At 47.6% G+C, this 22,376-nt stretch overlaps 1 protein-coding gene across 1 annotated transcript in view; it reads right to left on the bottom strand.

The window, feature by feature from the left end:
• LOC144139224 (uncharacterized) overlaps window positions 1-22,376 on the bottom strand; it is a 44,546-nt gene that overhangs the window by 21,404 nt on the left and 766 nt on the right. The window contains exons 2-3 of the mRNA XM_077671646.1: window positions 11,892-12,013; window positions 1,696-1,769 (exon numbers count right to left, since the gene is read on the bottom strand). Coding sequence (XP_077527772.1) covers window positions 1,696-1,769; window positions 11,892-12,003 — 186 coding nt within the window. The 5' untranslated portion in view covers window positions 12,004-12,013. The remainder of the gene's footprint in view (window positions 1-1,695; window positions 1,770-11,891; window positions 12,014-22,376) is intronic.

The following is a 22,376-nucleotide window of genomic DNA, read 5'->3' as shown; positions in this document are numbered from 1 at the left end:
AACCAGCCATTAACTGCGCTGACTGTTTTGTGTCCCAGGCGTTGCCCATCACAGTCCCAAAATGCCACAAAAGCATTACTTCGTTTTTTAAAGGACACAGGCTTGTCTGAACAATTGTAGGGACACTGCGTACCATTGTTCATTCGTCATTTGGTTAGTTTACCTGTTCAGTTTAGGCTTTATTATCACCCATTGTTTTGTTTTTGTAGTTACCGTTAATTTTTCTTTCCTTGCTCCTCAAGTTCTATTCCCTGTCTCCTCAATACACTCTCTTTCTCTTTAAATCCCTTCTTCCCCACTTCCCATGCGTAAGGTAGCCAACCGGACTGTAACCTGGTTAACCTCCCTGCCTTTCATGCAGTGTATTATCCTTCCTTTCTTGGCGGTAGACACGGCTAGCGATGATGATGAAGTACATTCTCCCGTTCTTGCAAGTACATTATTTCAAGTACATTGATTAGGGTTGGACTTTGGCTGACTTGAAGGGGACTTTGGGCTTGTACTTAGGGAGTTTGGATTTTGAACTTTGGGAGTGTGGTTTTTGGGCTTTCGCCCTGACTAATGTTGCAATGGAGAAAGCTTTGCGTTTTAACCATCGTTACCTTCAGAAAGGGGCTTTGTTTCGTTTTGTTTTGTCAAGTAGCGAAGCTACCTTTAACGAAGCTTGGTGTATCTTGCCAGAAAAAGAATACATGGGGTTTACAACAGATATTTAATAAACGGCTGTCGTGCCGTCACACCTTTTTCAAGGCTGCTTATATCGCCCCTAGAAAAAATTATTCCAGCGGGTCATTTTTTTTATATCAGAGAGACGATTTAGAGGGATACGGCGTATAGTGTTTCACCAGATTACGTAGCGTCTCATGGAGGAATTTTACAAAAGTGCCTAGGGGCTCCATACTTTAACATAAATACTTCATCATCATCATCATCACCATCATCATCATCATCATCATCATCACCACCACCACCAGCCTATCTACGCCCACTGCAGGGCAAAGGCCTCTCATTAACCTCCGATTACTCCGGTCCTGAGCTAACTGCGACCAATTTATCCCGCAAACTTCTTGATCTCATCTGCCCACCTAACTTTCTGCCGGCCCCCGCCACGCTTGCCTTCTCTAGGGATCCACTCTGTTACCCTTAATGACCAACGGTTATCTTGCCTTCGCATTACATGACCTGTCCACGTCCATTTCTTCTTCTCAATTTCTACTAATATGTCCTTGACACGCGTTTGTTCCCTGATCCACTCCGCTCTCTTTTCGTCACTTGATGTTACACCTATCATCTTCCGTTCCATTGCTCGCAGAGTCGTCCTCAATTTAAGTTGAACCCTCTTAGTGAGCCTCCAAGTGTTTGCCCCGTAGGTGAGTACCGGTACGAAAAGGGTAAGATAAATACTTATATTTCCCCTATACAAACGTATTTACCTAAATGCGTTTGCGTATGGCAGTCGAGCCAACTCTAAGGGACCTAATTGTGTTTGAAAAATACCTACACATTAGCAGACTCTTCTAAAAAATTCCTGAACCAATATTTTTTACGGAGGCGAAAACCAGTCGGACAATGTCTCTGAGCGCCATATTTGATATAAGGGCGCCCAGGCAAATTCGAGAAACGGATCGCTGCAAAAGATGAGGCTCGTATCTTGTTCCATCGCTTCGGGACTCATGACAAACCTAAAACACTTACCATCTTGGCAAAGTACTCTTGTATTGCGTTCGTCCAGTTCTTAAGTTCGCCACACAACTTGAATTTCTGCACCACTGCCAATGGGATAGAAAAGTAACACAACGCTCGTGTTAAGCATGGTTGCAAAAAACACTTGCTAAATGTGAATCTCAGCTATTGTTGAGCAAACTTTTATAGCTACCACACTCGAGGACAAGTTAAGAACAACGATAACATAAGTTTCCCCTGCGCCTCATCACAGCGGCCGGCTGTTCACCGCCGAGGCGCGAAAGAGTGCGGCAGTACGAGTATTTTGAACGTGCCATCAGTCGTCTTTATAATATTTTGGACTGAGTCTGCTTAGAAACTACAGTAAAAATTCATTAATTAGAACCGCTAGGGGAAGCCATCTTAGTTCGAATATTTGGAAGTTACCGCCACCTATCCCCATCTGCAGCGGAAGCTACGGCAATAGCACTAGCAGTGCATACAACAACGTCCCACTACCTGACGATTATCACCGACTCGCAGCAAGCCTGTTGAAGACACCTCCTTGAAAGAATTCCTCTACCTGCCCTCAAACTTCTACAAGCCTAGTATCACCTCCAAACGTAACCATCGTCTGGACTTCAGGTCACGCCTCCCTCCCCGGCAACGAAAGAGCCCACGCTGAGGCCCTTGAACTCCACTACCGGGCACTCCCGACGAGGCCGGGCGACTTAGACACAACGACAGACAGGTTCACTACCCACTACCGGCCACCTACTCCGATATCTTAGCGCACTATCGCCACAACCACCCAGAATTCCTTCTTCCACACTCTGCACTCACCGACGAAGAATTCCGCATCTGGCGACGTCTCCAAACAATTGCAGTCTACAACGGCACCACCCTGTCTCATATCTCCCCCAGCCATTTCACCTACAACTGCCCTGACTGCCACACCCCAGCCACAACCCCCAACCTCGTTCAAGTCCGTGTCCATCAATATCGAAGTAATACTGGCAGAGCACATCGACTGACGCAAGCGCTTCATCAACCTTCATTAAAGCACCAGCTGGCATGACATAAGTGACGCTGTCTGTGCCTGAGGGGCTCACAGTGACGGCAAAGTACTCGTTGACACTCAGGAAATCCTCAAAGGACACTCCTTTAGGCACAGCATTTGGAACGTTGGCGAGCGCTTTGCCCAATTCGCCGATGAGGCCGTCTTTGTCCGGACTCGCTGACTGGATGTGCTCCGTCGTGAATCCCGTGCGCCGGAAACAGTCATGGAAGGTGTCAGACATCACGTCGCTCCATGCGAGGCTCAACATCTCAATCGTGGCCGATCAGCATCTCAATCCCCACTCCGAGACCATGCATTTCGGTGGCAATTGTAGGCGCGCCAAATTCGATATATTCGATGTGAACTTCGTCATAAGGAATATGCCTCGCATACATTTTTGTAACGGATTTGCTTTTGTTCGGTATATAGCATAATTCGCTCCATCCTGGTTCGTTATAATCGGGTTTGACTGTATATTGCCAGCTAGGGAGTCGCGCACTTCGTAGTAGTTGTGTTTGTTTTTATTTGGGTTGACCCCGGCTGTTTTTTTATGGCGCATGCGTCGCCTAATCACTGGAAGGTTATATGTTCTTTGTTTTTCCCCATTAAACCTCAGTTGAGAGTAAGCGCTCGTCTCATTGTTCTGTTTGTCGCGCGTTTTCAGTGTTGCGCTATTTTAAAGTTTCATCTTGCGAGTACGAGCGGTGTATAAAAGGGAGTGCACAAAAGAAATCGAAAACGAAACAATTTAACAAATGAACGAAGAGAACTTCGCTCCGTATCAGATTGCTTTGCTGCAAATGTCCTCCCAAGACGATAGATAGTCCTCTGTCGCCTCTGGCTGGTTGGTTGGTTGGTTGCCGCCCACCATGGCACATACCCACGCGGGGGATTGGCCAAGAAGTGTTGTGCCTAATGAGGATGTGACCTATATTATTTTAGATCCCAAAATTTAGAAAAGGAAATACCCAACAGAATTTTTTAAATATGTATAATATGACAGTAGTTTCAGGAAGAAAAATGAGGTATGTGTGAATGTTTAGCTGGCTAGCAGGAAAACCTCCTGTCGCCACAACATAAGAATGGAGGGCAGACACAACATCCCTGTGGCAGACTCCTAGAGCGGAAGCGCCTAGTGACAGGACCTCGTAACTAGATAGCGGAAGGTTAAGGCGTCTAAAGGTTGACTCCAGATGCGTGCGTCGCATTGGGGAGAAGCTGTGGCAGTTAAATAGGAAATGTTCTAAATTTTCCAGTTCGTCGCAGAAAGGACATTGCGGAGATGGAGCCAGACGAGATTTATAAAGACAAAAATTTAGTGGGGGAATTTTGCACCGAAGTTTAGTGATTGCTACCTCGCATATCCTTGTTTCACAAAACATTGGCTTCCATGCATGACGAAGGTGGCTATAGTCTCTAGAAGATAGCTCTGGCCCATACTACCCTTTCCCCTCCTTCCATTCCTCATCTTCTTCCTCTCGCCTCTCGCTCCTCTCATATTGAACGCGGTGTACATTCGCCCAATTCAATTTTCCCGCGTTCGCCCTGCTCGCGAGCCATCTGCTGCAAACTTTTGTTTATGTTGGGCTCGGAGCAGCTCGAGCCGACATTCTTTGTTTTAGTCATAGAGTTTCATACTAACATACGCTAGAGGGGACACTGCCGATGGAATCGTTCAACCACCATGGGGCTGATTGTGGGACGTAGACTCGTGGTTTTCGAATTTGGCTTAACTTGAGGCTTCGGGGTTGTTATATGCACTTGGCTCCGGATTTTCCTGCACCATCAGTTTCGGTTTCAGCGTCAAAAGCGTCTAGGGCTCATTCCGGGGCAGAATTGCTGTTAGCGCCCGATTCCAGTGGCTGAAATTATCAAATACTGCTGGCTGGAATGAAGTGGTTCCGGAAAGCAGTAGCATCGCCGTGTATAGCCCCTACACTAGGACTAGTCATGCTATGCGGTTGAACGTCGCATACACGCGATACTACCGTTACAAAATCAGCCAGTCCACCTCGCCACTGTGCCCGGAGTGTGATGTGCGTGAAGATCTGAAACACCTAATGTGTGACTGTGAGCGATTTAGTACGCAACTAGTGTGTCTCGCAGGGTCTCTGGGCCGGCCGCTCTCCTTAGGACTAGAACTGGGGGACGTGTTGGGTACCTGGAATTCTTCCAAACGTGTCTGTCGTGCTACAAAAGCTTTATTGGCCTATCTAAAAGCCACAAGCCTTGATCAGACTTTGTAAATAGTTAAAATCATGTATGTTCCTCTTGTAACATCATAATCATCATTGTCACCGCATTCATCTGGCGTAACAAACCAGGCGGCTTAGCTCGGCTGACATCACCAGTCTCATAAAAGATTGTTCTCTGTCTTCTAGGAACTATACCAACAGTAAGTATACGCGTACAGCCGTCTAATTTTTCTTCACGCAACAACATCGCGGGAGCTTCGTCCGGCGGGTGGGTCACCACCAAGTTGATCGTAGTCAGCACCTCATCAAGGTAGAAAGCGGCGAAACAAGCGAGGGTAGGTCGCATGCACAGAAAGATTACGCCAAAGCAAACGTCATCTGCTAGGCTGCCCTTTTCCGCCGGTAATCAGCTGCTCGTACTTATTGGCGTGAACAAGGCGCACGCACAATCGCTGTCGCCGCCCGTGACCATGCAAACTTGTGGAATACAGTACAGCCGGCCTGCTTCAGCCGCACGCAATCGCCGACTCGAACGGAAAAAAACTAACGCTTCGCCGCCTAATCGGCCTAATCTTCGGCTCCGCTAAGCTCAGCCGGGTATACACCTTACAAGATTCTTCCTGTCTGATAGAAGAATTCTTCTAAACCTCAATATAAAATTAACATAAAGAACAATTTGTTTTCAAGATTAATCATTTGTATACTAATTAACATTAGTTATAGCTTTTGTATTTCAAAAAAGTACTTTGAGTCAAGTCAAGATAACGGCTGGGTCAAGCCAAGTTCGAAAATCACGCATCTTTCAGGCATGGCCGCCTGATGATGATGATTCCTATTGGTTTCCCCTTTGAAGCGGGGTGAGGACATGTCATCTTACCAAAAAGGACTAATATAACCATGTTTTACACTCTTGGTTTAATACTAGCGCTGCTTAGGGCAGGCACAAAAACCTTATTAGGCATAAAGTACTTTTTTTTCGGTTACAGGTGGTAACTGTCCTAGGCAATATTCCCCTCTCTGCTTTTCGTCTCCCAGCATTCTAATCTTCTTTTCGTCCCCTCGACAGCCTTGAAGTTAACTTCCTCTGTGATACCCTTAAATCCTAGGGCTTCTGGAAGCCCAATATTCCCTTCATGTAGATTTGGATGGATACCTTCACATTCTAACACTATGTGCCCCATAGTTTCTGTTTCTTTTCCGCAGACCACACATACCCCATCATTTTGTGAATACTTCCCCACAAAACTCTTAGTTCGCAGGCAACCTGCTCTAGCCTCAAAAAGCAAAGCACTGCCCTGGGAATTATCGTAGAAATATGTTCATCTTCTCAGCCCTGCACATATCTAATGACGTTTTAGCTTCCATTTTTTCCCTCCATTTATTCGTTTCAATCTGCCTTGCCTCTTTTTTGGTTACCTTGGCTGTTTTGGATTCCCCACTGTTCTTTCCGTATTTCATCGTTAGCCTTCTGGTCTTTCTTAACCACTCCGTGTCCACGCTTTTCAAGTATAGGTACCTGAATACCTTAGCTGCCCACCTTCGTTGGTCCATTGCCCTCAACCTCATCTCAAAGCATATTTCACTCTGAGCTTCTCTAACTTCAAACGACGCCCAGCCCATATCTCCCTGAACTGCTTCGTTAGTTGTTTTCCCATGCGCGCCTAAGGCCAAACGTCCTACCGTTCTCTGGTTTACTTCAAGGCCTGATAGAATGTCTGATTTTAAGCAGAGTACAGCATTCGCAAACGTGAGACCCGGAACCATTACTCCTTTCCACATTCCTCTTACTACTTCATATTTGTTATACCCCCACAGAGCTCTATGCTTCCTCCTGGGGGTCGAAGCCGCCATTCGGCGGCTCGCATAGACACTAGCGCCAGTGTCCCCTGCAGCGTATATTAGCATGAAACTCTGTGAATTTAGTGTGTGGTCTTATCTCGCCTCTCCACCGTTTTTAGGGGCGAAGCACATCCGGGGCTCGGGCTGTCGACATCTCCTGTCGTCGTCATCTCATGTCGTCACGATAAATCATGTTGTCAAGCGATGGTCAATGAATAAAACCGGTCCAAAATAAACTAACATGATTTAAACTAACTTAAAAGACCAGAATAATCAGGATTTATTGCATCACTAACAGAAATTGGTTAAATTTCGTCACAAAATTTGTTTCAAACGCTAAAGCTTACTGCTGTAAAGAATACTTCTTAGCATGCTGCGGCGTGTGACCCGAAGACAACTCACGGCCAGTCTTTCCTTCATCTAATTGCTTAAATCTGGTTCAAAGCAAGAGAGGGCGCCACCACCTCAGCAAGCGCTTGATTGCTCCTCCCACCGGTGCTTCTCCGGCGCACACTCAGCGCGCGCCGTATGGCAAGAGAGAGAGACTTACAATCTTTGACTACACTTATAGACTGTATGTTTCGCCCCTCCCCATGTTTCACGTTAGTGAAAATGGGCCGGTTTTTTTTACCGGTTGTTTTTTTTATATGCGATCGTAAACACCAATTCAACGTGCATTAGCAATTAAAAGACCGCTGTTAGTTTCGGTTATGTTCCTATATTTTGCTCTTAATATGCCTGACGTTTTTACTACGCTGAATAGTGTACACATGTGGGAGCCCTTGCAGCAGTTCGAACTCTTTGGAATGGTCTTGAGTATATCTATATACTTTGAATTCATGCATTTTTCCGTCTTTTTTATTTTTCGGGTAGTTTTCTGAAGTACTGACACAAAATTTTCATTCTACGCTTTTTTTTTCTGCAACGCGCTCCTACTAGCACACTAATCATAGAATGACACATTAGATGGTTGAGCGCAGCGTAAACATTCATTTACGGCGTCGTTGATTCGTGTCAGTTTCAGTTTCGACAAAACGAACGCTGATCCGGCCACCATGACAGGAGGTATCACGTGACGTCACCATTCTTGCCGTATCGCTGCCATAGCCTCCTGTATAACCGACTGTGCCTGCTATATCGCCCCGAAACCCATTGGATCAGCTCGTTCACTATGGGGCCGCCAAGTTCCGAGGTTTTTTAATGGCCATGCCGATGCGAACTACTGTTTCAAGCGGAGGTCAACTGAAACGCACCTCGGCGTCGTCTGCTACGCGAAGGCATCTCACAGCTAATAAGACCGAAAAACGGCGAGCTTGGACTTCATCCGCCAATATTAAATACCGAAGCTTTATGCGTGGCGTCGCTGAACTACTAAACGGCGTTCAGTGTACTGTTCCCGCCTGCACGCTCGCCCTTTTGGGTTCACTACGCGCGTTTCACAACCAAATGTATACATGTCCTCGCGGCTGTCACTCAAATAAAAGCCAGTTAACTTTTCTCCCGCTCTATGGGAGTTGATAAGCGAAAAATAATGATGCTTCATTCGGTGTTTAGTGATAATTCAGTCATACTAATTAAATTTTGTCGAAAGAACTCCAAACAGTTCAGCTCCCCTTTTTTACTTACAAGTCCATTCAGTCTCGTTCTGCCGATAATACTTTTTACTGTCCCCGATAGGGTACGCGCCCACTCAGCCCCCACTCCCCCCGCCCCTATTTCTCCGTCGCCGCTGCTCCACGAAATGGTGCCATCGCGCATGTAGTAGGTACATTGACAACGCGGTAATCGGCAATTCCGGGCTGCTGCCCAAAGAATGATGACTTGAAGCTTTAGCTCAACGCGATAATCAGTATTTGAGGGCCAATATATAAGCTTAGGATAAACATTCAGCATGCACTTAGCTCGTTTCTCTCTCTACTTCTCCGCGCTACACTCATTCTTCCCTCACCAATCACATACCGAAAAACCGATCAATTCTAAAAGGGTCACAAACCCACTAGTGAACTCACCCGTAAAATTTCTGGCTGAATCGAGTGAAACGCAGAAAAAAAGCTTTTTTTCTGACCTTGTGAATTTTTATACCTTTTTTGTTCAAACAGGAGTTGCCCGTCAGGGCTGGAGCCAGAACCTCCTTTATACAACACGTGTTTTAGGCGCGAAGCTCCTTAATAAGGCGTGGGTTTGTCCATCCTCGACGTATGTATGTAGCCACCTCTAGTTTAGTTCTTGGATTGTTTACTAGATGGCGTGGCTACCTCTAGTTTAGTTCTTGGATTGTTTACTAGATGGCGGTACTTGTATATGATGAAAAGATGCGCTTGGATTGTTTACTAGATGGCGTGGCTACCTCTAGTTTAGTTCTTGGATTGTTTACTAGATGGCGGGGAGCGTTGTAATAAAATCCGTTCGCTGTTGGCGCGCGCTCGGAGTCGCCCGATGGATAAGGTTGCAGATGTGCGAGCCCGCGAGGCAGAAGCGCTCCGTGAAGCTGCGCGACGCCGCCGCCAAGATCCTGCCGTACGAGAGCGGGAGGCCGAAGCGTGTCGTCTGGCTGCGCGACGACGCCGCCAAGATCCCAGCGTTCGAGAACGAGAGGCCCAAGCTCACGGCAACGGCGCGAGGACCCTGCCGTACGCGAAGCGGCACGGCTGCGGCGCGAAGAGGATCTCCAAAACGTCAGAGAACGGGAAGCGGCGAGAAAGCGCGCGTATCGGCAGGCAGACCCCGATGCAGTGAGAGCTCGTGAGGCGTCTGCAAAACGCATCAGGCGAGCTCAGCCCCAAGGTGCCGACGTGCGGTTTAAGCGAGACTTTCTAGACGTTACGTTCGGACACAGATGTAGTGGGCGAACTTTCACTGAAGAGTCACGGTTTTACCGATGATTTCCCCTCAGGAGCTTCGCCCACTCATCATCATTCACCCCGTGGATATGCTGTGATTTTTTTTGTTTGCAAAGGGTCTTGACAGCTTTTTTTTTAAACTATCCATTGTTGCCAGGTGTGAAGACGAATGTTGACCGGGCCATAGCCAACACAAGAGAACCTGCGATTAGGAAGCCACCAGAGAGAACGGCGGAATTTCTGGCACTGAGCAGGCACAAGGCGTTATACAGCAGGCAATGACCGGCCAAGGTCTTCACCGTCCCCACGCGCTCGGGCAGCATGACGTCAGTCCCAAAACCATGACATGTACACACGCCGGAGCAGCGCGCTCCAACCACAGCCAGCGCGTCGTCTTTGTCACGGGAGCCGTGACGTCGGCAGTTTTGGCGAGTAGCAGATGATATCATGCCGGCCCGCTCTAGGCTTTCTCGTGCGAGCGAACATTAAAATGGATTTAAAATATGTTAAGCCGAACGGTTGCGGTTTAAACTTGCTGAGAGCTATCTCCTGATAAAAAAAAATTCACCGCATATCCACGGGGTGAATGATGATGAGTGGGCGAAGCTCCTGAGGGGAAATCATCGGTAAAACCGTGACTCTTCAGTGAAAGTTCGCCCACTACATCTGTGTCCGAACGTAACGTCTAGAAAGTCTCGCTTAAACCGCGCGTCGGCACCTTGGGGCTGAGCTCGCCTGATGCGTTTTGCAGACACCTCACGAGCTCTCACTGCATCGGGGTCTGCCTGCCGATACGCGCGCTTTCTCGCCGCTTCCCGTTCTCTGACGTTTTGGAGATCCTCTTCGCGCCGCAGCCGTGCCGCTTCGCGTACGGCAGGGTCCTCGCGCCGTTGCCGTGACGCTTGGGCCTCTCGTTCTCGAACGCTGGGATCTTGGCGGCGTCGTCGCGCAGCCAGACGACACGCTTCGGCCTCCCGCTCTCGTACGGCAGGATCTTGGCGGCGGCGTCGCGCAGCTTCACGGAGCGCTTCTGCCTCGCGGGCTCGCACATCTGCAGCCTTATCCATCGGGCGACTCCGAGCGCGCGCCAACAGCGAACGGATTTTATTACAACGCTCCCCGCCATCTAGTAAACAATCCAAGAACCAAACTAGAGGTAGCCACGCCATCTAGTAAACAATCCAAGCGCATCTTTTCATCATATACAAGTACCGCCATCTAGTAAACAATCCAAGAAATAAACTAGAGGTGGCTACATACATACGTCGAGGATGGACCGACCCACGCCTTAAGGAGCTTCGCCCCTAAAAGGAAGCATTTTGCATAGTTATCTCAGCTTTGAAATTTCATGTCAGTACTCTAAGTGACAGTCACAAAGACAAAAATACATAAAACACTAGGCTGTGTCTAGAGTGCCGTCCGATGGTACTGTTAGCACTCTACTAAAGTGACGTCCACCGGCGTTTCGGTGAAAAAAATGCCGCGTCTGGTAGTACTCCGCCCTTTATGAACGTACCGTAACGTAAACTAACATAACATAACCTAACGAACACAAAAAAAAATAATTTAAAATACCGAAATCGAACCTACGCCATGACAATGATAATGAAATCTTTAGATGTGAAAAAATTAAAAAGGCAAGAGCCAGACTCGAACCACGCCTTTTGTAACAAGAAGGCAAAACGGAGCCTCTACACCACGATGGCAGACGGTCTGACCTGTCTCAGCCCAATCTTAAAAATTGACTGCCCTCGAACGGCACTCAAGAGAGAGAGAGAGAGAGAGAGAGAAGGCTCTTTATTGGAAAAGCAGAGAGGTTTTCCGGCATTTACAGACGCCTACATGCTTCTCTGCTCTGGGTTAAAGATGGGGGAAGAAAAGGCCCAAGGAAGAGCTGGGCTGTAGCGCTGAGCTGGAGTATCGTCGGACGGCACTGTAGACACTGTAAACAGTAACACTGTTTGCAGTGTCTGTAGTAATACTATAGAAACTCTATTACTATAGTAACACAGTGTATATAGTATTACTAACAATATTACCACAGTAATATTTATAGTAACTGTATTGCTATAGTAATCCACTGTATATAGTAATACTAACAGTATTACTACAGACACTGCAACAGTATTACCAAGACAAACCAAGCGCTTCCCTCCCCACTCAGCCACAAGTTCACCGCGGTGAAACAACTTTCAATTTTTTTTTTCTTGACTGTGATTATGGCGGCCATAGCAAACTGGATCGTAATAACCCCTGTCGAAACCCACGAAGCAGCAAGGTTATAAATTAACGCACGTGTCTGGCACTCGCTCGGGTATCGACTCTTCTGGGCCGTCGTATCTTCCATATATTGTGCGGCCGCCCAGCCTACCAGCAGACACACCAGCAACCCGTACCCGAACATCATGGGGGTCGTGCTGTAAGATAGCCAGAAATAGCAATCATAGCCACAACATAGCCAAAAAGGGATCTGTTAAAAGGAAAGGGCGGGTAATTTTGTTCAATTGATTGAAAAGAACGTAAAACCCGTGCATGGTAGAAAATAAAACAGGGACGCACAGCATAGTGTTCTTGTTCTCTTCTCTACGGTTCATGGCTTGTGTGTTCAAGCTGAAATTTTCAATCAGCATGAAGCAACTCACCCAATACCAAGCGATTCTACTTTTGTTTAGATTGTGTTTTTGCGCGGACCGACATGACACTTATACTGATGGACTATAAGTAAATTGATAATATATATCATCATCATCACCAGCCTATCTACGCCCACTGCAGGGCGAAGGCCTCTCCCATTATTCTCCAATTACCCCGGTCCTGTGCCAACTGTGACCAATTTATCCCAGCAAACGTCTTGATCTCATCTGCCCATCTAACTTTCGGCCGCCCCCTACAACGCTTGCCTTCTCTAGGGATCCACTCTGTTACCCTTAATGACCAACGGTTGTCTTGCCTGCGCATTACATGCCCTGCCCACTTCTATTTCTTCTTCCTAATTTCTACTAGTATGTCCTTAACACGCGTTTGTTCCCTGACCCACTCCGCTCTCTTCTTGTCCCTTAATGTTACACCTATCATTTTCCGCTCCATTGCCCACTGTGTCGTTCTCAGTTTAGGTTGAACCCTCTTAGTGAGCCTCTAAGTTTCCGCCCCGTAGGTGAGTTCCGGTAAGATGCAGCTGTCATACGCTTTCTTCTTCAGGGACAATGGTAGGCTGCCATTCATTATCTGAGAATGTCTGCCGCATGCTCTCCACCCCATTCTTATGCTTCTAATTATCTCTGCCTCATGCATGGTTGGGATCTGGGGTCACAACTTGGCCTAAGTAGATATATTCGCTTACCACTTCCACTACCTCGCCCCCTATCCCAAACTGTTGTGCTGTCCCGAGGTTATTGATCATTACTTTAGTTTTCTGCATATTAATTTTCAGGCCCACGGTTCTACTCCGTTCGTCTAGTGCGGAAAGCATGCTTTGCAATTCGTCCCCCGAGTTACTTAGCAAGGCAACGTCATCAGCAAATCTGAGGTTACTGAGGTATTCTCCATTAACCCTTACTCCCACCTGTTCCCAATCCCACGTTCTGAATACTTCTTGTAAACATGCTATGAATAACATTGGAGAGATTGTGTCTCCTTGTCTGACACCCTTACATTAACCCTTACTCCCACCTGTTCCCAATCCCACGTTCTGAATACTTCTTGTAAACATGCTATGAATAACATTGGAGAGATTGTGTGTCCTTGTCTGACGCCCTTCCTTATATGTATCTTACTGCTCTCCTTATGGAGGATGATGGTAGCTGTGGACCCATTGTAGATATTCTCTAGTATTTTTATATAATTCTTATCTACCCCCTGGTTCCGTAATGCCTGAATGTCTGCTGAAGTTTCGACCAAGTGAAATGCTTTCTCATAATCTATGAAGGCTATATATAGAGGTTCAGAATACTCAGCGCCCTTCTCTACCACCTGATTGATCGTGGGAATATGGTCAATTGTTGAATAACCTTTACGGAACCCTGCTTGTTCTTTAGGTTGGCTGAAATCTAAGGTTGCAGAAATTCTGTTAGCGATTACCTTGTAAGTACCTTGTAGACGACTGACAGTAAGCTGATCGGCCTGTAATTTTCCAGGTCCTTCATGTCACCTTTCTTATGAATGAGGATGATGTATGTGTTCTTCCAAGATTCCGGTACGCTTGCGGTAATTAGGCATTGCGTATACAGGTTTGCCAGTTTTTAAAGTACAATTTCTCCGCCATCCTTCAAGAGGTCTGCTGTTACATGATCCTCACCAGGTGCTTTGTCCCCTTTCATTTCTTTCATAGCCTTCCTCACATCTTCTGTCGTTACTGGTGGGATGTCTATCTCCTCTGAACTACTGTCTCGTTCGGCATTATCCTGTATGTCCCGGCTACTGTACAAATCCCTATAGAACTCCTCGGCCACTGTGACTATTTTATCCCTATTTGTGATGACATTGCCTTGCTTATCCTTAAGTGCATACATCTGATTTTTCCCCACACCAAGACGTCTCTTCACTGCTTTCAGGCTACCTCCGTTCTTTACGGCGTATTCGATACTCTCCATATTATACTTCCGTATGTCAGCTGTCTTGCGTTTATTGATTAACTTCGAAAGCTCCCCTAGTTCTATTCTGTCAGCTGGGGTGGAGATTGTCATGGTTTGCCGTTTCCTAATTAGATCTTTCGTCTCCTGGGAAAGTCAACTAGTATCCTGTCTAGTCATCGTGCCCCCGACTTCTACTGCACACTCCGTGATAATGCGTTTAAGGTTGTCGCTGGCTTCCTGTGTCGTAAGCTCGGCTTCCTCGGTAAGAGCGGAGTATCGGTTCTGCAGCGCGATTCTGAATTCTTCTACTTCACGCCTTACTGTTAGCTCATTAATCGGCTTCTTTCGTACTAGCCTGTTACAATCCCTCCTCAAATCTGGCTTAATTCGAGATCTTACCATACGATGGTCACTACACCTTACCCTTCCGAGCACTTCCACATCCTTCACGACGCCAGGGTTATCGCATAATATGAACTCTATTTCATTTTTATGGTCTCCATTCGGGCTCTTCCACGTCCACTTCCGGCTGCCCCGTTTACAGAAGAAGGTATTCATTATGCGCGGGTTATTCCGTTCTGAAAACTCAACTAGTAAGTCCCCCCTGCTATTTCTACAGCCCAGACAATAGCTCGATCCCAACTGCCTTGACTCCATCTTGATGCTTGCCTACTTTAGCATTGAAATATCCCATAACTACGGTATACCGTGTTTTTACTTTAGCCATTGCCGATTCCACATCTTCATAGAAGCGTTCCACTACCTGGTCGTCATGGCTGGATGTGGGGGCATAGCCCTATACCACCTTGAGCTTGTACCTCTTATTGAGCCTAATTACAAGACCTGCTGCTTTCGTTAATGCTATAGCATTCCTCTATGTTGCCAGCCACGCCCAGTTTTCTTCTGTCCTCTAGACCACGGTAACATAGAACGTGTCCATTTTTCAGCACCGTAAAGGCTTCACCTGTTCTCCGAACTTTATGATATCCCATTTGATGCCCTTTAATTCCTCGAACAACACCTCTAGACTCGCTTCACTAGATAAGGTTCTTGTGTTAAACGTTGCTGGCGGCCTGTCCGGGTCCAGGTATTCTTAGCACCCCCTGCTGCGTCACAGGTCTGACAGCTGCCGTGGTCAGTTGCTTCGCAGCGACTGGAGACTGGGGGCGGTGGGTTAATTGGCGTATTCATGAGAGGTTGTGGCCGTTACTACACCAGGGTGGCCAATCCTGCTCTGGTGAGGGAGTGCGTTACCGGCAATGGTCGCCGGCGTCAGGCCGCACCCCAAGCCCCAACTGCGATTCCATAATTGCACGTTTTTTTTGTTTGTTTGTTTTTTTTTTTTGTAGGTATTGTCCGGCACCGGGATTCGAACCACGGTCTTTCTACACGCGAGGTGGATACTGTGCCTCTACTCTCTACCTCTACGCCACCACTGCACCGCACGGTGGTGCAGCGGAAAATCAAAAGCTGCCCGGGGGCACATATCGTAACAAAACACGCAGCTTATTTTTCTTCCCGCGGCGGAGACTCAGCTGTGTCCCGAGAGTCTGTGCGAACGCGAATGCGGTCGTGATTTTTGAGTTGGCTTTTAAATACACGTCAGGGGATTAACGCGCTCTAGAAGTTTCGGGATTAGAATTCCTTCGCGGAGGGGCCAGTGGCCTACTAAAAAAGAGAAAAATAAAAAGTTGCCCGGGGCACATACCGTAACGTTGTTCTGTAAACACGCAGCGTATTTTCTTCCCGCGGCGGAGACTGAGCTGGGTCCTGGGCGTCTGTGCGAACGCGAATATATACCTATTTGTTATTATAAGTCAAAATCTGCTATCAACTGGCAGTTTTTACACCCGAGCTGTTATAGGCGATTCTTTTATAGGCGATCTCTCCCGTAAGTAGCCCAAGAAAGACGATAGTTTTAAACGCAGAAATTTTGGTCTGTCAGTTTGTCTGTCTGTCTGTGCCTCGATTCAGCCACCCGGCCAAAGGGAAACAGAATCTGTGCAATAGACTTATATACCCACAGCCAAATCTAAACTTCGAAGTTCGGTGTCAATGTTCATACTCGTCAACATTGTTGAACAAGAACAAGGCGTTACGCAAATATAAGGCAGAAAATCAATACATAAGTGATAGTTGCAGTGTTCCTCTATTTAAAAAAATCATGGATGCTTGGTTTTTGCGATATCAAATGAAATACTACATCAACGGCAAAAAAACTCCCACCTCCCCTCGCGGGAACCCCTGTGTAGATGCGACGCATAGGCGGAGCGGCGAAGGGACCGCGTTTTATAGCGCGCATAACGTTGAGGGGATCTGCGTAAGCCGGTCCCAGTCGATGACGACGTTGGCGTACTTGTAAAGCGGCGTGGACTCTAGGTGTTTGAGCCAAGCGTGGATGTTGCTTCGCCGGAAAACGGCACACCGATTATATGCGCAGCGCGCCCGAAGGAGAGGAAACCGCGGAAGAGAGAGTACTGCACATGCGCCGGCCCCAGCGCGTCTGCCGCGGCTATGACGCGACACAATCCACTTTAATCCAATCCAATCCAAGCCAAGCCAAGCCAAGCCAAGCCAATCGAATCTAATCCAATGCCCCTCGCGAGAGAGTGTTCGCTATCGGAGAGGAGAGGGGGTGAGCGGCGGAGAGCGCAGCTGGCGCGGCGAGGAGAATGGGGGAGGGGAGGACAACGACGACGACGACGCCGGAGGGACAAGGCGAGTGAATCAGATGCTCTGCATCTAAAAACTGTCGCCTGCTGTTGCTAGGCGTAATTTAAGAAATCTAACGGCGATATCAACGAATGGTTCCAATAAACGGGATCCACGTTCCGCTTGGAACGCTCGTGGAGTAGGGCAACGAGGCTCTATAAACGCTGTAGTAGGGTACCTCAGCTCTCGCGCGTCTCCGCCATACGGCAGCGCTGGCATCGAGACACCCAACTTGGAGCAGTGGAACGCGGTAAATTCAAATTGACTTGAGCAAACCTCTGGCGTTTTATCTTGCGAGGAACGATATGGGAAAGGAACAGCATGAGAGGTGAGTGGAAAAGAGAAGGGAGGCCTTTACTTGGCAAGGGCGCCAGTGGACTATCGTCTTTCATGGACATTTGCAACGAAAGGAGCAGATACGCGGCCATTTTTTTTTTTTTAGTTCGTCGGATGCGCACAGCAGCTCCCTCCTCACTTCAGCACACCCACTCCCTTCATCCACCCTGGCGCCTCTGGCGCTTCATACCGTCGTATAAAATATTGTATATTGCTGCTGTAAATGGCTTCCCAACAATGGATTTATGTATAGCAGTGAAGCACACAGTTGAAGAAGATGAGTGTAAGCTCGGTCTTTGCAAGCTGGCTTTCCCGCATTATTTGTTGCGCAGTGAAGCCTACTTACTCCTCACTCCGGTGCACCCTATCCCTTCGGCCACCCGTTCGCCTCCGGCGCTTCGAATTTGGCACAAGATGATGCGCATCGCCTCTGGAAAAAAATGCGGTTGATCCCTCTTTCCTAGGAATCCGTAAAACACGAAAGTGAGATGTTCCTTCACGGGATCAGGTCAATGTTTATTCTGCATCGTACGAACTTGTATGTCACTATTTATATTTCGTCGGTATGGCACCGTCAGACTTGTCAACATTAGACACTGGATTGCACGCGCCGGAGCACTGCGTAAACCCGAATGAAGCCATACGCTCTCGCAAACCATGCGAACGAAACCGAACGGGTTAGTGAACTCACGGTGCGCTGCAGCGAAAGAGCATGATTTGCGGGGCTGTCTTGTCGTGTGCTTGGCGAGCGACAACCTGCTGGCGCGTCACTTTCGCAAATGTGCGACCACTGCGTCCCTGCCCCGTGAAGTGTACGGCAGACGGTTGCGTTACGACGAGCTCAGCTAGCGCGAACTGTCGGCGCTCATAGCATCCTGATGCACTACTTCGCTTCACCTCTCTCAGACGGCAGCACCATCGGAATATAGGAGGATATAGGAAAGCTATATGGCCTGTTCATACGGCTGTCTGTTCATACGGCTCGTAGCGTAGTCAATAACGCACCTGGCACCTCCCTGCATTTTACTAGCGAAAAAGAGACGCGGACGAACAAGAAGTACAAAGGACACTCGCTAGACTTCAACTGAAATTTTACTTAGCGTCCGTGAAACAAAGATAACATATTATCACGACCTTCCCCTACACAACCCCACACACGCCAGCCTTTGTCTCGCACATGCGCCCTCGTAGGTAGCCTATCTCCTTATCTGTAAGAGCGTATCCGCGGTACCTTCCAGAAGTCGTGCGCTCACAAGGTAGCTGGTAGTGTGCAAGCTCAAGTGGCTCGTCTGACGCATGCGGGCTTCCCTTTGGAGTTGGTGGCTTCGGTCGCAGAAAGCCTCATCAAGGAGGTTAAAGCCGGTAAGGGCTCTCCAAGGGAAGAAGACGCCAACCGGGAGAGGTTGCGACGCGTAGCCGTGCGATACGTGCATCAGATCACACACCGCCTCAAAAAAAAGGGGAAAAAGTGCTACGTGGAAGTGCTAGCCACCGCGACTGGCAAGCTGGTGCGGATGTTCCCCGCCGTAAACGAGAAGCCACGCCAAGCTTGCACCAAAAAGCATGCCACCAGTTTTGTCACCTACAAAGAAGGTGCCATCTACCGCATTCCGCTGTCCTGTGGCCAATGCTACGTGGTACAGGCGGGGCGGTGTTTAAACTACAGGCTGAGAGAGCACCGTGCAGCAGTTTCATCGCTTGCGGCGGGAGGTCATCTGGCTGATCATTGCAAGCGGTGCCCTGGTTGTACGCCAGCGTTCGATAAAACACGTGTTTTAGGATCTGAACGTGACCAAACTAGTCGCGAGATTAACGAGGCATTTTATATCTATAGGGAAGGAGTTAATTGTGCGAGCACTTCTTCAATCACTCTTACAGATAGGAGATAGGCTACCTACGAGGGAGCATGTGCGAGACATAGGGTGGCGTGTGTGGGGGAAGGTCGTTGTGATATGTTATCTTTCTTTGTTTCATGGACGCTAAGTAAGATTTCAGTTGTAGTGTAGCGACTGTCCTGTGTACTTCTTCTTCATCCGCGTCTCTTTTTCGCTAGTTAAATGCAGTCAGATAACCAACTAGCCCAACTTTCTGCCTTAACTGGCACCTCCCGTTGCGGCGACGGAGCCCACGGCTCGAATCCTGGCGCAGCCGAGTTTTTCTGGCGATGTCATTTCCGTGACGGATATGACGTCAGTCAGATCTTAGTGGATCGCGGCGTTAAAACACTTTCGTGTTAAAATTCACCGCCTATCTGCTCCTTTTGTCGCCAATGTCGACAAAAGACGATAGTCTGTCGATATCTGCAAGTAAACGCCTCCCTCTGCTTTCCGGAAACGCTCACCTCTCATCTTGTCCCTCTTCCGTCGCGCTCCTGCCAAGGTAAACACACTAAAGGCTTGCTCAGGTCAATTTAAGTCTACCGCGTTCCACTGCTCCAGGCCGGGTGCTTCGATGCCAGCGCCGCCGCACGGCGGAGATGCGCGTGAATCGAGGCGCCCTACTTCAACGTTTATAGAACCGCGTTGCCCTAGCCCACGTGCGTTCCGAGCAGAGCGTGGAACCTATCTAGTGGAACAATTCGTAACTGTTGCCGCTTGAATTCTTAAAATGCCGCCAGTAGCTATGGTGGCGCGGGTGACAGCAGGTGACGTTGTGATTTTTTTTTCTGCAGTAGATGTATTTCATGTGGCAAAACTCAAGCATCTATGATTTTTTTATAAAGGAACGCCGTAATTATCTCTTGTGTACTAATTTTCTGTCTTATATTTGCGTAATGTCTTGTTCTTGTTCAGCAATGTTGACAAGTATGAACATATAAACCGGACTTAGACGTTTAGATTTCGCTGTGAGTATATATGACTATTGCGCAGACTTCGTTTCCGTTTGGCCGGGTGGCTGAATCGATTCACAGGCAGACCTAAATTTCCGTGTTTAAGGAGGCCAAGAAAGACTATCGTATTTAAAACGTCATTCAATCAATGCATTGTGTTTAGAAGTAAAGCCCACTTTAAGGAAATACGTGTAAGCTTCAGTTCAGGTTAAATCCAGGCTCGAGTAAAAAAAAATTCCCCGCATTTCCCCGCGGGGAAGAATGTGAAAGTGCGAATGCACGAGTTGAATTTGCGCGGTTCGGTAATGTTCGCGAAAGAGAGATCACACACACACACACAACTACAAAGAAAGAAAGATGCATTTATTCACAGACACCTATTTGTGTTGTCGTTGTACTTGATTGCTAGAGCGGATCTCAGCTTTGAAATTTCGTGTCAGTACTCCTTTAAGCGGGTGCATTAGCCCTTCTCACGCCCGATTCTTGGCCAATCCCCCACGTGGGTATGTGCCATGTCAGCGGCCAGGCAGCGCGCGCCCATCTCCCCCCGTTGCCTAGGAAGACGAGGAGATTCCTGGCCAATCCCCCACGTGGGTATGTGCCATGTCAGCGGCCAGGCAGCGCGCGCCCATCTCCCCCCGTTGCCAAGGAAGACGAGGAGCGCGCGCACCCGCAGCTGTTGCTATGCGGACGGCGGCGGACGCTTCAGGCTCGCTTAAGAAGTGCATTCGCACTTAAAAGGAAAAAAAAAAGAGTAAGAGGTTTGGGTTCTTTTATAGTCGAGTTAGAGCGCTGCATGGTTTATTTCCAGACGTCCTATTCAAGGTATCGATTGTAACTTAAATTTTTACTCAGGCGAGGCAGCAAATTTAATTTGCTCAGGTGAGCGAAGTTGTGAGAAGGGCTTCTTTAGTTGCTGCCCTACATTTTGTTTTGAACAGCTATGTTTTAGTTCCGTGTTTTCCGCTGTATTGCTCTAAAATGCGCTCAGAGACTTGGCTCAAGGTGAGTAGATGCCCACAAATATTACTTAACCCGCCCAATTCTTTTCCACACTTATGAGTTTTGGGAGGGTGCCCTAGCGTGACCCTCCCTCGACGTCCAGCGCAAGTTGGTGGGAAGAGCAAAAGAAGCTGACAGTGCAAATAGAATCCTGGAATGAGGAGCCACCCAGGAGCCCTTTTCTAGACGTCCAAATCATGTTTCCTGTCTCTCTCAAATCCGTAGAAATTATTTACATCCTGTGTATTCAGTCCAGTTGCGCCTGTTCTTGCCTTGCTGCACTTGTATGCTTTTATTTTCATGGCCTCTTCGAATTCGTTTAATAGCTGTGTTTTAAAAAAATCACAAACACCGTGCTGGAAAAAAAGCAGCTGGAAAGAGAGGACGAAGCCAAAAAAGTAAAGAAAAGAAAAGGATTTGACGCGTCCGCAATTCAAGGCCACGTGTGAGCACGCTATTGGCGGAAAAAGCTTCTACGTCTAACACAAACGAAAAGGTACCGGTAAATATTCCAGAAAGATTTAAAAAGTAACAATTCATAATATACTCTTTCCTGGATATTGCTTCGTCACAGGCGGTAGCAAAAGGCTAAGCGGCCTGCCGGCAAGGAGTGATGCCATATCAACGTTTTCTTTTTTTTTTTTTTCGTTTCCCTCATATGTCCCTCCCTTGATACAAAACAGCCATGCGTGAAAGAGTTGCGCAAAATTTTACACTCATACTCGCACGTCCAACAACTTGAAAAGGAACAGTTATTTTTGGGGGCATAAACTACGACTGAGCGCTGAGAATTGCGATCTCAAGCCGACAGTAAATGTGTGTCCACGGTGGGCAAAAAAATTTCACGACCTTCGGGTCTTCTAATCTCCAAGTTGTACAGTTCACTTTCATTGCAGTGACGTTCGTATTTGTCGGAAATGTATTTTTAGCGGTATGCGCAAGCTATTCAGCCTCGTGAGTACGATAAATACTGCCGCCAAATATAGCTGCAATTTTTAATGTTGTCTATGAAGTACGACGATTTTGGCCTGTCTGTCTCGGCTGGCCTCAGGTTATAGCAGCTATTTTTGCCTGGCCGGATCGCATCACCGTGTTTCAAATAAATCTGACTTGACTTGACCTGTCTGTCTTTCTGTATGTATGTATGTATGTATGTATGTATATATGTATGTATGTATGTATGTATGTATGTATGTATGTGTCACATGACCCACAGCTGGATCCCGTGAGTGAGGAATACAAGGAAGGTGCTGCAAGGTAAAAGGAATGATATCCTTCCTCCTTGTTCTATAAACGGGGAAAATAGGAGGTAAGTGGGGTAGGGAACGG

The sequence above is a fragment of the Haemaphysalis longicornis genome, unplaced genomic scaffold (assembly GCF_048455015.1).
Source record: "Haemaphysalis longicornis isolate Haplotype H1 unplaced genomic scaffold, Haemaphysalis longicornis Haplotype H1 scaffold_5, whole genome shotgun sequence".
NCBI lineage: Eukaryota > Metazoa > Arthropoda > Arachnida > Ixodida > Ixodidae > Haemaphysalis > Haemaphysalis longicornis.
The sequence above is the reverse complement of the archived record's forward strand: the minus strand, read 5'-3'. Positions and strand labels throughout refer to the sequence as shown.